The sequence below is a fragment of the Gorilla gorilla genome, chromosome 8, assembly GCF_029281585.2.
Source record: "Gorilla gorilla gorilla isolate KB3781 chromosome 8, NHGRI_mGorGor1-v2.1_pri, whole genome shotgun sequence".
NCBI lineage: Eukaryota > Metazoa > Chordata > Mammalia > Primates > Hominidae > Gorilla > Gorilla gorilla.
Window position 1 is genome coordinate 69,713,303 of NC_073232.2, and position 13,358 is coordinate 69,726,660.

The 13,358-nt window shown below is 44.8% G+C and overlaps 1 protein-coding gene across 5 annotated transcripts in view; it reads left to right on the forward strand.

Annotated features, from left to right (window-relative positions):
- The first annotated feature begins 3,557 nt into the window (after positions 1-3,557).
- ZFAND4 (zinc finger AN1-type containing 4) overlaps positions 3,558-13,358 on the forward strand; it is a 63,162-nt gene continuing 53,361 nt past the window's right edge. Inside the window, exon 1 of one of the 5 annotated variants that reach the window (XR_008669035.2) lies at positions 3,558-4,233. Coding sequence is in view for 2 of the 5 variants with exons in the window: in XM_055353114.2 (XP_055209089.2) it covers positions 4,123-4,233 (111 nt within the window). In the remaining 3 variants the exon portion in view is untranslated. The other 4 variants (XM_055353114.2, XM_004049339.5, XR_010135217.1 and 1 more) reach the window with 4 other exon arrangements.

Here is a 13,358-nt window from a genome sequence, read left to right on the forward strand (position 1 = left end):
AAGATCGCGCCATGGTACTCCAGTCTGGGTGACAGAGCAAGACTCCATCCCAAAAAACAAAACAAAACAAAACCCTATAAGATCTCATGAGGACTTACTGAATATCACAAGAACAGCATGAGGATAACTGCCCCCGTGATCCAATCACCTCCCCCTAGGCCCCTCCCTCAACACATCAAGATTATGGGGATTATAATTCATGATGAGATGTGGGTGGGGGGACATGGCAAAATCATATCAGAAAGTAAAGGTAGAAGTCAAGCTTGGACAGGAAGTGACATTGTAGATTACTATTTTTTTTTCTTTTTTTTTGAGATGAAGTTTTGCTCTTGTTGCCTAATGAAGTTGTTTTTCTAATTTCATTTTCAGATTGTGTCTTGCAGATGTATAGAAATACAATTGATAAATGATTCTGGCTATTAACCTTTGATGCTTCAACCTTGCTGAACACGTTTTTTTTTTTTTTTTTTTTTGAGATGGAGTTTAGCTCTTGTTGCCCAGACTGGTGGCATGATCTTGGCTCACCACAACCTCCACCTCCCGGGCTCAAGAGATTCTTCTGCCTCAGCCTCCCTAGTAGCTGGGATTACAGGTATATGCCACCATGCCCGGCTAATTTTGTATTTTTAGTAAAGATAGGGTTTCTCCATGTTGGTCAGGCTGGTCTCGAACTCCCGACCTCAGGTTATCCATCCGCCTCGGCCTCCTAAAGTGCTGGGATTACAGGCATGAGCCACCATGCCCAGCTAAATCTGCTTATTTTGAAGCTTTTTGATGCTTTTCTGTTTTGTTTCAGTTTTTTTTCCTATTTATTAATACAAGTTCTTTAGGTATTTTGGATATTTGTTAAAAAGCTTTTTAATTTGTTCATTGGTTTCTTTGCTGTGAAGGTTTTCAATTTGACATTGGCCCATGTTTAGTTTTGCTTTTCATGTCTCCACTTTTGTGACATATTCTGTAAATTATTGTCAAGATCAACACCTAGAAACTTCTAGACAAAAACCTAAAAGAAAAGTTTTCTCATTTCAGGTCTTACACTTAAATGTTGTTTTTTGATTTTTTTTTTTTTTTTTTTTTTTTGAGACAGAGTCTCGCTCTGTTGCCCAGGCTGGAGTGCAGTGGTGCGATCTCAACTCACTGCAACCTTCGCCTCCCGGGTTCAAGCGATTCTCCTGCCTTTAGCCTCCTGAGTAGCTGGGACTATAGGCACGCGCTACCATGCCCAGCTAATTTTTGTGCTTTTAGTAGAGACAGGGTTTTGCCATGTTGGCCAGGATGGTCTCGACCTCCTGACCTTGTGATCCACCCGCCTCCGCTTCCCAAAGTGCTGGGATTACAGTCGTGAGCCACCACGCTTGGCCACATTTAAATCTTTAATAAATTTTTATTGGATTTTAGTTTGGCAAACTATGCTACCCCCCCACTGTCAGATTTTGTTAGTAAAGTTTTATTGGAACACAACCACATTCATTGATTTACTTACTTTCTATTGTTGCTTTCACCCTACCTCCAACGTAAGAGTTGAGTAATTATGATGAGACCGGATGGCTCACAGAGCCTCAGATGTTTTCTATCTGCCCCTTTTATTTATTTTTTTGAGACGGAGTCTTGCTCTGTCACCCAGGCTGGAGTGCAGTCATGTGATCTTGGCTCACTGCAACCTCTATTTCCTGGGTTGAAGCGATGCTCCTGCCTCAGCCTCCCGAGTAGCTGGGATTACAGGCGCCTGCCATCACACCTGGCTAATTTTTATATTTTTAGTAGAGTTGGGGTTTCACCATGTTGGCCAGGTTGGTCTTGAACTCCTGACCTCGTGATCCACCTGCCTCGGCCTCCCAAAGTGCTGGGATAACAGGCGTGAGCCACTGCGCCTGGCCCTGCCCCTTTACATAAACACTTCGCTGACCATTGCTCTAAGGCATTCTGTTCCATTCTTGCCTTGTGGAAGCAGCAGAATGAACCTAGGTAATAGCCGGGGGAAGTGCTGAGGATAGAAATGTCAGCCTCTAGAGCAGCACTGCCCCATAGAACTCTGCAGGAATGAAAATTTTCTTTATCTGCATCGTCAAAGGCAGTAGCCACTAGCCACCTGGATGGCTGACCCCATTCTAGTCTGTGTTTTTTGGTGCTCTGTCGTCTTGCTGCTGACTATTCAGCCTGTCACCATGGCGCAGTCTTGTAGGACACCCAGGTTGGTCTCAGCGATCCTGGAGCTACTGACTTCTTCCTTGGGCACTGTAAGATCAGACAGGGAATTACTCATACCCAGAGTCAAAGATTTTGTCCAGCTCCCACAGGTCAACCATTTGCCCAAGTCTGCTGTGAGAGTGACGTGATGACAGATGAGGGCACTTGCTAGTTGGCCACTCCTTTCCCCTATTCATTTTAGGCATCTTCCTTCTGTCCTTAGGTTATTTGTGCACATAGTTTCTTGCTGTAGTACCCAATGTCGGTCAGAGTCAGCATTTGTTAAATATGATGATTTTCTTTTGGAACAACTAAATCTACTCATCAATCAGTAGGATTGATTTCAGGGGATTCAGGAGACAACAGGTTTAGAAAATACGCAAACTGCTATTTTGAGAGGCTTGAAAGGGAGAGAGAACTTACGTTAAAAAAAGTTCCTATGGTAACAACTTTTAATGCTATTTTATTCAGTCTCCATGGTCTATCAGATAGGTAATGTAGTAACACTAATTTTACAGATAAAGCTAAAATCTGGAAGCAATGTGGAATAATGGAACGAGGTTAGATTTTTGTATTGTGTCCTAGATTTAAATATGGCTTTCCGACATAGAGCTGTTTGATTATAGGTAAATTGTTCTACTTTAATTGGCTTTTGTTTACTCCTTTGTAGACGAGGGATTTCACTACCAACTTTGCAGGATTGTGATGGGGAGAGAATATGTAAAGACCCTTATCAACTATCTGGCACTTGAAGAATGGCAGATGATAATGATGATGATGTTGTAAAGAATGAATGACTTGGCCAGGTAATGGAGCTTCCGGTATTGGGAGACAAGGCTTTAAACACACCTGCCTGACTCCACGGTCCATGCTGTCAATTCTCCAGTGTGAATGAAGTGGGCAGGCAAGGGTGAGAAACGCTAAGGTTTTTACTCAGTAAGTCTCCATCACAGGCCCTATTCTAGGCTCAGGAATGCAAAGATGATTACCATCATAACTCTGTCCTCAAAGGTCTCCAATCTATTTAGCATTAAGCATATGTGGAGTTTCAGAAGGAACCAACGGCGAGACTGGTGAATCAATGCCCAGTGCCTCACCATACTCCCCCAGTGTATGCTCAATAGTTCGTTGAACTGTGGAGATAAGTTGGTGGGTAGGGTCTCAGAAGAATGAGAGAGGACAGGAGACACAGATTAGATGTTTAGTTTCGTATTAGACTGGCTCCTCTGAGCCAGAAGTCGAGGATGAGTGAACCCGCAGTGGGAGTGAGATGACATTCTTTGTCAGCTGAGTAACCCACGTAGTGAAGGAGGTTCACGGAGTTGGAAAATCGGTAGGGGGAACGGAACGAGGCAGTGGGCTCCCATGTTAGGTTGAAAGGCAGGTGTTGGCTTGAAGCCAGTTACTGTTTACACCGCAGCTCAGCAGCTTGGAAACTGGAGCAGGAGGTGTGGCTGGGCTTACCCAACGCTGGGATTTGAGCCCAGGGTGCCTACTCCATTGCCTGGCCTACAGTTCTCAGTAAATTATATGAGGACTACAGAAAGTTATCTGTTTTCGCCCTTGTCTTCAAGCAGGCACGGTAATGCCCCCATTTTCCAGATGAGGCAATTGAGGCCAGAAACATTAGGGGACGGTGAAGCCTAAAGCAGATTTGTTCAGGACAGGCCGGCCCAAACGCACCAGGAGTGCCCCTGACTCTGGAGAGGCCACCGACTGGACAGCGTCTGCCTGTATCGCCTATCTCCAGCAAATCAGGCGCCTGGAAGAGGATCCCCGGTGGGGCTCACGGAGGGCGCTCCGGCTTCAACCCCGCCGTTCCCAGCAGGCCATGCGGCTGCCCTCCAGACGCCCGCGTGGGCACGAGTCAGGGGTCCAGTGTTGCTAGTAATAAAAGATCAACATCCGGGCCTCGTAACTCACAACCTCCAGCGAATGCCAAGAAGGCCCCAGGGCCCTGGCGCCCCGGCAACCGCCGACGTCCGGGGCCAGGCCCGCCCCCGCCCGCGCTTATTGGAGGGCAGCGAAAGCGCCGTCCAGCGATTGGTAGGTGGTGTCACAAAGGGGCGGGGCGCGGCGGCAGCGGAGCGTTGTCGGCCAGTGCCTTCCGTGAAGTCGCTCGCCGGGTCGTTGGGCCCTGTCGACCTGTAGGCGGGCGAGCGAGCCAGCGGACAAAACTGCGGGTGAGGCTGAGCTAGCGAGCGGCCGGCAGGGGGGGCGCCCGGGCTGCGAGCCGCTGAGCCCAGCCGCGCTGCCGCCGCCGGCCGTCGTGGGGCCGGAATGGCGCAAGGCCGGAGTGGCGCGGGTGCTCGGCGCTGGGCTGCCGGGTAGAGTCCTGTCCCCGCCCCTCGCCTTGCGGCCTGACGCCGGCCGCTGCTGCCCGGGGACCGGAGCGGCGGGCCGCCTTTGCCCAGGACACACGCTCTGGCGTTTGTTCCTTTGGGCGTGACGCCAGCTTCAACGGGTACGCGGCTTTCCCGACGGGTGCTGATCTCCGAGTCGCTGTTGTCACGCGGACTGCTGTCCTCCAGATTCAGGCCCGTGGGTTTGGGGAGCCCGGATTGGTCTTGGAGGAGCAACGGCTGCTCAGGTGACTCGGTGGCCTCAAGTGTGTAGGTACCTGGATGGCGCGAGGAGATGCTGGCTCTGAAATACTTCCCAATTCCGCTTGCAGATGAACTCCGGACTAGAGTTTAGGCTACAGACAAATTAGGCGGTTGATGTGATTCTGTAGCTCGTAGTTAGAACTTTAGGGATGTTTTGACGTATCAGTAAATGTAGATCTGTGTCACAGTTTTAATGGCAGCTTCACATTCCGGATATCTTTATGTTGGGGAAAATGTTTCAAAGGTAACTGCTCTTCTGTAGCTAAGCTTCTTTAGAGCAGAGGATGGAGGAAATTCTGAGTTACTGAAATTACGTATTCAGCGCTATTGCCTGTTTACCTTTAACTTCCATTTCATCCTTGGAGTTGTGTTTTTAGAAACTTTTCAGAAGAAATGAGAGAAATGCTTTGGGAATTGATTTTTTTTTTTTTTTTAAGTTCTAGGGTACATGTGCACAACGTGCAGGTTTGGTACATAGCGATACATGTGCCATGTTGGTTTTCTGCACCGACTAACTCGTCATTTATATTGCGTATTTCTCTTAATGCTATCCCTCCCCCCGTCTCACTCCCCACGACAGGCCCCAGTGTGTGATGTTCCCCTCCCTGTGTCCAAGTGTTCTCATTGTTCAGTTCCCATCTATGAGTGAGAACATGGCGGTGTTTGGTTTTCTGTCCTTGTGACAGTTTGCTGAGAATGATGGTTTCCAGCTTCATCCATGTCCCTGCAAAGGACATGAACTCATCCTTTTTTATGGCTGCATAGTATTCCATGGTGTATATGTGCCACATTTTCTTAATCCACTCTATCACTGATGGACATTTGGGTTGGTTCCAAGTCTTTGCTGTTGTGAATAGTGCCACAGTAAACATACGTGTGCATGTGTCTTTATAGTGGCATGATTTATAATCCTTTGGGTATATACCCAGTAATGGGATCGCTGGGTCAAATGGTATTTCTAGTTCTAGATCCTTGAGGAATTGCCACACTGTTTTCCACAATGGTTGAACTGATTTACAGTCCCACCAACAGTGTAAAAGCGTTCCTATTTCTCCACATCCTCTCCAGCATCTGTTGTTTCTTAACTTTCTAATAATCGCCATTCTAACTGGTGTGAGATGGTATCTCACTGTGGTTTTGATTTGCATTTTTCTGATGACCAGTGATGATGAGTGTTTTTTCATGTGTCTGTTGGCTGCATAAATATCTTCTTTTGAGAACTGTCTGTTCATATCCTTTGCCCACTTTTTGATGCGGTTGTTTTTTTCTTGAAAATTTGTTTAAGTTCTTTGTAGATTCTGGATATTAGCCCTCTGTCAGATGGGTAGATTGCAAAATTTTTTTTCCCATTCTGTAGGTTGCCTGTTCACTCTGATGGTAGTTTCTTTTGCTGTGCAGAAGCTCTTTAGTTTAATTAGATCCCATTTGTCTATTTTGGCTTTTGTTGCCATTGCTTTTGGTGTTTTAGTCATGAAGTCCTTGCTCATGCCTGTGTCCTGAATGGTATTGCCTAGGTTTTCTTCTAGGGTTTTTTATGGTTTCAGGTCTAACATTTAAGTCTTTAATCCATCTTGAATTAATTTTTGTATAAGATATAAGGAAGGGATCCAGTTTCAGCTTTCTACATATGGCTAGCCAGTTTTCCCAGCACCATTTATTAAATAGGGAATCATTTCCCTACGTCTTGTTTTTGTCAGGTTTGTCAAAGATGGTTGTAGGCTGGGCACAGTGGCTTACGCCTGTAATCCCAGCACTTTGGGAGGCCGAGGCAGGCGGATCACCTGAGGTTGAGAGTTTGAGACCAGCCTGATGAACATGGAGAAACCCCTGTTGGGAGAAATCTCTACTAAAAATGCAAAAAAATTAGCCGGGCGTGGTGGCACATGCCTGTAATCCCAGCTACTAGGGAGGCTGAGGCAGGAGAATCACTTGAACCTGGGAGGCGGAGGTTGTGGTGAGCCAAGATCACACCATTGCACTCCAGCCTGGGCAACAAAAGTGAAACTCCGTCTCAAAAAAAAAAAAAAAAAATCGGATAGTTGTGATTTTTGCACATTGATTTTGTACCCTGAGACTTTGCTTAAGTTGTTTATCAGCTTAAGGAGATTTTGGGTTGGGACGATGGGGTTTTCTAAATGTATAATCATGTCATCTGCAAACAGGGACAATTTGACTTCCTCTTTTCCTAATTGAATATCCTTTATTTCTGTCTCCTGCCTGATTGCCCTGGCCAGAACTTCCAACACTATGTTAAATAGGAGTGGTGAGAGAGGGCATCCCTGTCTTGTGCCGGTTTTCAAAGGGAATGCTTCCAGTTTTTGCACATTCACTATGATATTGGCTGTGAGTTTGTCATAAATAGCTCTTATTATTTTGAGATACGTTCCATCAATACCTAGTTTATTAAGAGTTTTTAGCATGAAGAGCTGTTGGATTTTGTCAAAGGCCTTTTTTGCATCTATTAAGATAATCATGTGGTTTTTGTCATTGGCTCTGTTTATGTGATGGATTATATTTATTGATTTGCCTGTATTGAACCAGCCTTGCATCCCAGGGATGAGGCCGACTTGATCATAGTGGATACGCTTTTTGATGTGCTGCTGGATTCGGTGTGCCAGTATTTTATTGAGGATTTTCGCATAGATGTTCATCAGGGATATTGGTCTAAAATTCTCTTTTTTTGTTGTGTCTCTGCTAGGCTTTGGTATCAGGATGATGCTGGCCTCATAAAATGAGTTAGGGAGGATTCCCTCTTTTTCTATTGATTGGAATAGTTTCAGAAGGAATGGTACCAGCTCCTCTTTGTACCCCTGGTAGAATTTGGCTGTGAATCCATCTGGACCTGGACCTTTTTTGTTGGTAGGCTATTAATTATTGCCTCAATTTCAGAGCCTGTTATTGGTTTCTTCAGAGATTCCACTTCTTCCTGGTTTAGTCCTGGGAAGGTATATGTGTCGAGGAATTTATCAATTTCTTCTAGATTTTCTAGTTTATTTGTGTAGAGGTGTTTATGGTATTCTCTGATGGTAGTTTGTATTTCTGTGGGATCGCTGGTGATATCCCCTTTATCTTTTTTTATTGCGTCTATTTGATTCTTCTCTCTTTTCTTATTAGTCTTACTAAAAATCTATCAATTTTGTTGATCTTTTCAAAAAACCAGCTCTCAGATTCATTGATTTTTTGAAGGGATTTTTGTGTCTCTATTTCCTTCAGTTCTGCTCTGATCTTAGTTATTTCTTGCCTCCTGCTAGCTTTTGAATTTGTTTGCTCTTGCTTCTCTAGTTCTTTTGATTGTGATGTTATGGTGTCAATTTTAGATCTTTCCTGCTTTCACTTGTGGGCATTTAGTGCTATAAATTTCCCTGTACACACTGCTTTAAATGTGTCCCAGAGATTCTGGTGCGTTGTGTCTTTGTTCTCATTGGTTTCAAAGAACATCTTTATTTCTGCCTTCATTTCGTTATTTACCCAGTAGTCATTCAGGAGCAGGTTGTTCAGTTTCCATGTAGTTGTGCAGTTTTGAGTGAGTTTCTTAATCCTGAGTTCTAATTTGATTGCAGTGTGGTCTGAGAGACAGTTTGTTGTGATTTCTGTTGTTTTACATTTGCTAAGGAGTGCTTTACTTCCAGCTATGTGGTCAACTTTGGAATAAGTGCGATGTGGTGCTGAGAAGAATGTATATTCTGTTGATTTGAGGTGGAGAGTTCTGTAGATGTCTATTAGGTCTGCTTGGTGCAGAGCTGAGTTCAAGTCCTGGATATCCTTGTTAACCTTCTGTCTTATTGATCTGTCTAACACTAACAGTGGGGTGTTAAAGTCTCCCATTATTATTGTGTAGGAGTCTAAGTCTCTTTGTAGGTCTCTAAGGACTTGCTTTATGAATCTGGGTGCTCTTGTATTGGGTGCATATATAGTTAGGATAGTTAGCTCTTCTTGTTAAAGTGATCCCTTTACCATTATGTGATGGCCTTCTTTGTCTCTTTGGATCTTTGTTGGTTTAAAGTCTGTTTTATCAGAGACTAGGGCTGCAACCCCTGCCTTTTTTTGTTTTCCATATGCTTGGTAGATCTTCCTTCATCCCTTTATTTTGAACCTATGTGTGTCTTTGCACGTGAGATGGGTCACCCGAATACAGCACACTGATGGGTCTTGACTCTTTATCCAATTTGCCAGACATTAAAATGTCTTTTAATTGGGGCATTTAGCCCATTTAGATGTAAGGTTAATATTGTTATGTGTGAATTTGATCCTGTCTTTATGATGTTAGCTGGTTATTTTGCCCATTAATTGTTGCAGTTTCTTCACAGCATCAATGGTCTTTACCATTTGGTATGTTTTTGCAGTGGCTGGTACCGGTTTTTCCTTTCCATGTTTAGTGTTTCCTTCAGGAGCTCTTGTAAGGCAGGCCTGGTGGTGACAAAATCTCTCAGCATTTGCTTGTCTGTAAAGGATTTTATTTCTCCTTCACTTACGAAGCTTAGTTTGGCTGGATGTGAAATTCTGGGTTGAAAATTCTTTTCTTTAAGCATGTTGAATATTGGCCCCCACTCTCTTCTAGCTTGTAGAGTTTCTGCCGAGAGATCCGCTGTTAGTCTGATGGGCTTCCCTTTGTGGGTAACCCGACTTTTCTCTCTGGCTGCCCTTAATATTTTTTCCTTCATTTCAACCTTGGTGAATCTGACAATTATGTGTCTTGGGGTTGCTCTTCTTGAGGAGTATCTTTGTGGTGTTCTCTGTATTTCCTGAATTTGAATGTTGGCCTGCCTTGCTAGGTTGGGGAAGTTCTCCTGGATAATATCCTGCAGAGTGTTTTCCAACTTGTTTCATTCTCTCCATCACTTTCAGGTACACCAATCAAATGTAGATTTGGTCTTTTCACATAGTCCCATATTTGTTGGAGGGTTTGTTCATTTCTTTTTATTCTAAACTTCTCTTCTTGCTTTATTTCATTAATGTGATCTTCAATCACTGATACCCTTTCTTCCACTTGATCGAATTGGCTACTGAAGCTTGTGCATGTGTCATGTAGTTCTCCTGCCATGGTTTTCAGCTCCATCAGGTCATTTAAGGTCTTCTCTACACTGTTTATTCTAATTAGCCACTCGTCTAATCTTTTTTTAAGGTTTTTAGCTTCCTTGCAATGGGTTCGGACATCCTCCTTTAGCTCAGAGAAGTTTGTTATTACTGGCCTTCTGAAGCTGACTTCTGTCAACTCATCAAAGTCATTCTCTATCCACCTTTGTGCCGTTGCTGGCGAGGAGCTGCGATCCTTTGGAGGAGATGAGATGCTCTGGTTTTTAGAATTTTCAGCTTTTCTGCTCTGGTTTCTCCCCATCTTTGTGGTTTTACCTACCTTTGGTCTTTGATGTTGGTGACCTGCAGATGGGGTTTTGGTGTGGATGTCCTTTTTGTTGATGTTGATGTTATTCCTTTCTGTTTGTTAGTTTTCCTTCTAACAGTCAGTTCCCTCAGCTGCAGGTCTGTTGGAGTTTGCTGGATTTCCACTCCAGACCGTGTTTGCCTGGGTATCACCAGTGGAGGTTGCAGAACAGCAAATATTGCAGAACAGCAAATATTGCTGTCTGATCCTTCCTCTGGAAGCTTTGTCCCAGTGGGGCACCCGCCTGTATGAGGTGTCAGTCGGCCCCTACTGGGAGGTGTCTCCCAGTTAGTCTACACGGGGGTCAGGGAGCCTCTTGAGGAGGCAGTCTGTCCGTTCTCAGAGCTCAAACACTGTGTTGGGAGAACCACTGCTCTCTTCAGAGCTGTCAGGAACGTTTAAGTCTGCAGAAGTTTCTGCTGCCTTTTGGTCAGCTATGCCCTATCCTCAGAGGTGGAGTCTATAGAGGCAGCAAGCCTTGTAGCGCTGCTGCGGTGGGCTCCGTCCAGTTCCTGCTTCCGAGCCGCTTTGTTTACCTACTCAAGCCTCAGCAATGGTGGACACCCCTATCCCTGCTGGGCTGCTGCCTCGCAGGTCAATCTCAGACTGCTGTGCTAGCAGTGAGCAAGGCTCCATGGGCATGGGACCCGCTGAGCCAGGCACAGGATGTAATCCCCTGGTCTGCTGGTTGCTAAGACTGTGGGAAAAGCGCAGTATTTGAGCAGGAGTGTTGCGTTTTTCCAGGTACCGCCTGTGACGGCTTCCCTTAGCTAGGAAAGGGAAATCCCCCGACCTGTTGCGCTTCCCAGGTGAGGGGACGGCACACCCTGCTTTGGCTCGCCCTCCGCGGGCTGTGCCCACTGTCCAACCAGTCCCAATGAGATGAACCAGGTACCTCAGTTGGAAATGCAGAAATCACCTGTCTTCTGCATCAATCACGCTGGGAGCTGCAGACCGGAGCTGTTCTGTTCGGCCATCTTGGAATGAACCAGGAATTGATTTAGAAATCTTTTTGGTGTCATTACTCTTAATAGCTAGATATGTATTTTAGTTGTAAAAATTCTGGAAGTACTTTTTTCTCTACCTGCCCCCATTTTTTTTTTTTGAGACAGGGTCTGGCTGTGTTGCCCAGGCTGGAGTGCAGTGGCATAATCATAGCTTGCTGCAGCTTGGAGCTCCAGGGCTCCAGTGATCCTACTACCTTAGCCTCCTGAATGGCTGGGACTACAGGTGTGTGCCATCATGCCCAGCTAATTTTTTTTTTTTAATTTTGTAGAGACAAGGGTCTCGCTATGTTGCCCAGGCTGGTCTCAACCTTCTTACCTCAAGTGATTCTCCTACCTTGGCCTCCTGAATTGCTGGGATTATAGGCATGAGCCACTGTGGTCAGCTTTTTTTCTGTTTTCTTTGTTTCCTCTTCCCCTTCTGTTTTGTTTTTTTAGCTGTTTTTCCATCCAATCTTGAAGTCTTCATTGCCCCCTCATTTTCCAAGATCATGAGTCCCACAGTATGCTCAGCTAAGCATGACCACACACCATTTCAAGAAGCTGTTCATGGACCCAGCTTTTATTACTGGCTGGGTCTTTGTCCTGCTGCAGCTTCCATTTGCTCCTCAGCTACCCTCCAGGCATCCAGTCTGGCTTAACCAGATTTCATGGCCTCATTTTGTCCTCTGCTACAGTGATTTCTACTCCTGAGGAGAAGCATAACTATCTTCTAGAGGGAAACATTTTCGCTTTTGGTTATCAACCTTGGTTCTTTTGGGATATCGGAAATTACCCCACTGACTGGACCCAGACTTACGGTGGAAGTTCCAGCACAATTAATGCTATTCGGGGTTGTTCTTTTTCTTTTGGCATATAGCTGCATTATCCATTCTCATTATAGGTGAAGGACTTCCAAATCTGTTATCTTCTACCCTCCCCCAGCCTATTATTTTCAGGATCTCACTATGGAAGAACACTGTGGTGAAAGAAACACTCCTAATTCCTTGGGCAGTCATAGTCACTCATGTCTTTATTTCTGTCATGTGCATTTTGCAGTCCTGACACCTGACTTCTGTTGCTAGAGCTGCACCTATGTAAGTAGGAGTACTGCTGGCTTCGGGGATACACACACTGGCAACTCTATAGTTAGTACACTCTTATTTGATATAGCATAAATATGTTTTTAAGAATTCATGTTATCCAAAATTATAAAAGCAGTTGCTTAAATGAGTGAAAGAAAGGGAATTAAGGTTAGAGAGCTCCATACAAAGTCATATATAAGCAATGCAGCTTTTTAATTTAGCTTTTATTTAAGAGGAATGACCCCTGTACCACTATCACCAGCAGTATTATTAGCGTGGTATCTTGTATTACCCTATTTATTACCCATCATTTTGAAATATGGTGTAACAATACTCAAAAGAGCTGTGCAGGCGAGGCGTGGTGGCTTACGCCTGTAATCCTAGCACTTTGGGAGGCCAATGCAGGCGGATCACGAGGTCAAGAGATCAAGACCGTCCTGGCCAACGTGGAGAAACTCTGTCTCTACTAAAAATACAAAAATTAGGTGGGTGTGGTGATATGTGCCTGTAGTCCCAGCTACTCAGGAGGCTGAGGCAGGAGAATCACTTGAACCTGGGATGTGGAGGTTGCAGTGAGCCGAGATCGTGCCACTGCACTCCAGCCTGGCGACAGAGCCAGACTCCATCTCAAAAAAAAAAAAAAAAAAAGCTGTGCTATAAGCAACAACTTTCTTTTCTGTAACTCCATCTCTTTTAGGATCATTAGCAGTCTGTAAAATGCAATTCAGATTCCCAAATTAATTAATTGTATTTCCTATTAGTGTTATAAAAACTTACATTATAGCAGATTCCTGTGTGTGCATGTATGTTATGAGTTGGATAAACATTGGTGGACTTCATTTGGAGTGAATCAGAATGGGATTCCCGTGAGAAGCCAACATCCCTCTAAACAAACTTTTGGAGCATGATATGTCTTGGATGTTTTGTCCCCTACAAATCTCATGTTGAAATGTGACCCCCAGCGTTGGAGGTGGGCCTAGTGGGAGGTGTTTGGGATTATGGAGGTGGATCCTCATATATGTCTTGGTGCTGTCCTTGTGGTAATGAATGAGTTCTCACTCTGATTTCACATGAGATCTGGTTTAAAAGAACCTAGGGGCCGGGCTTGGTGGCTCAT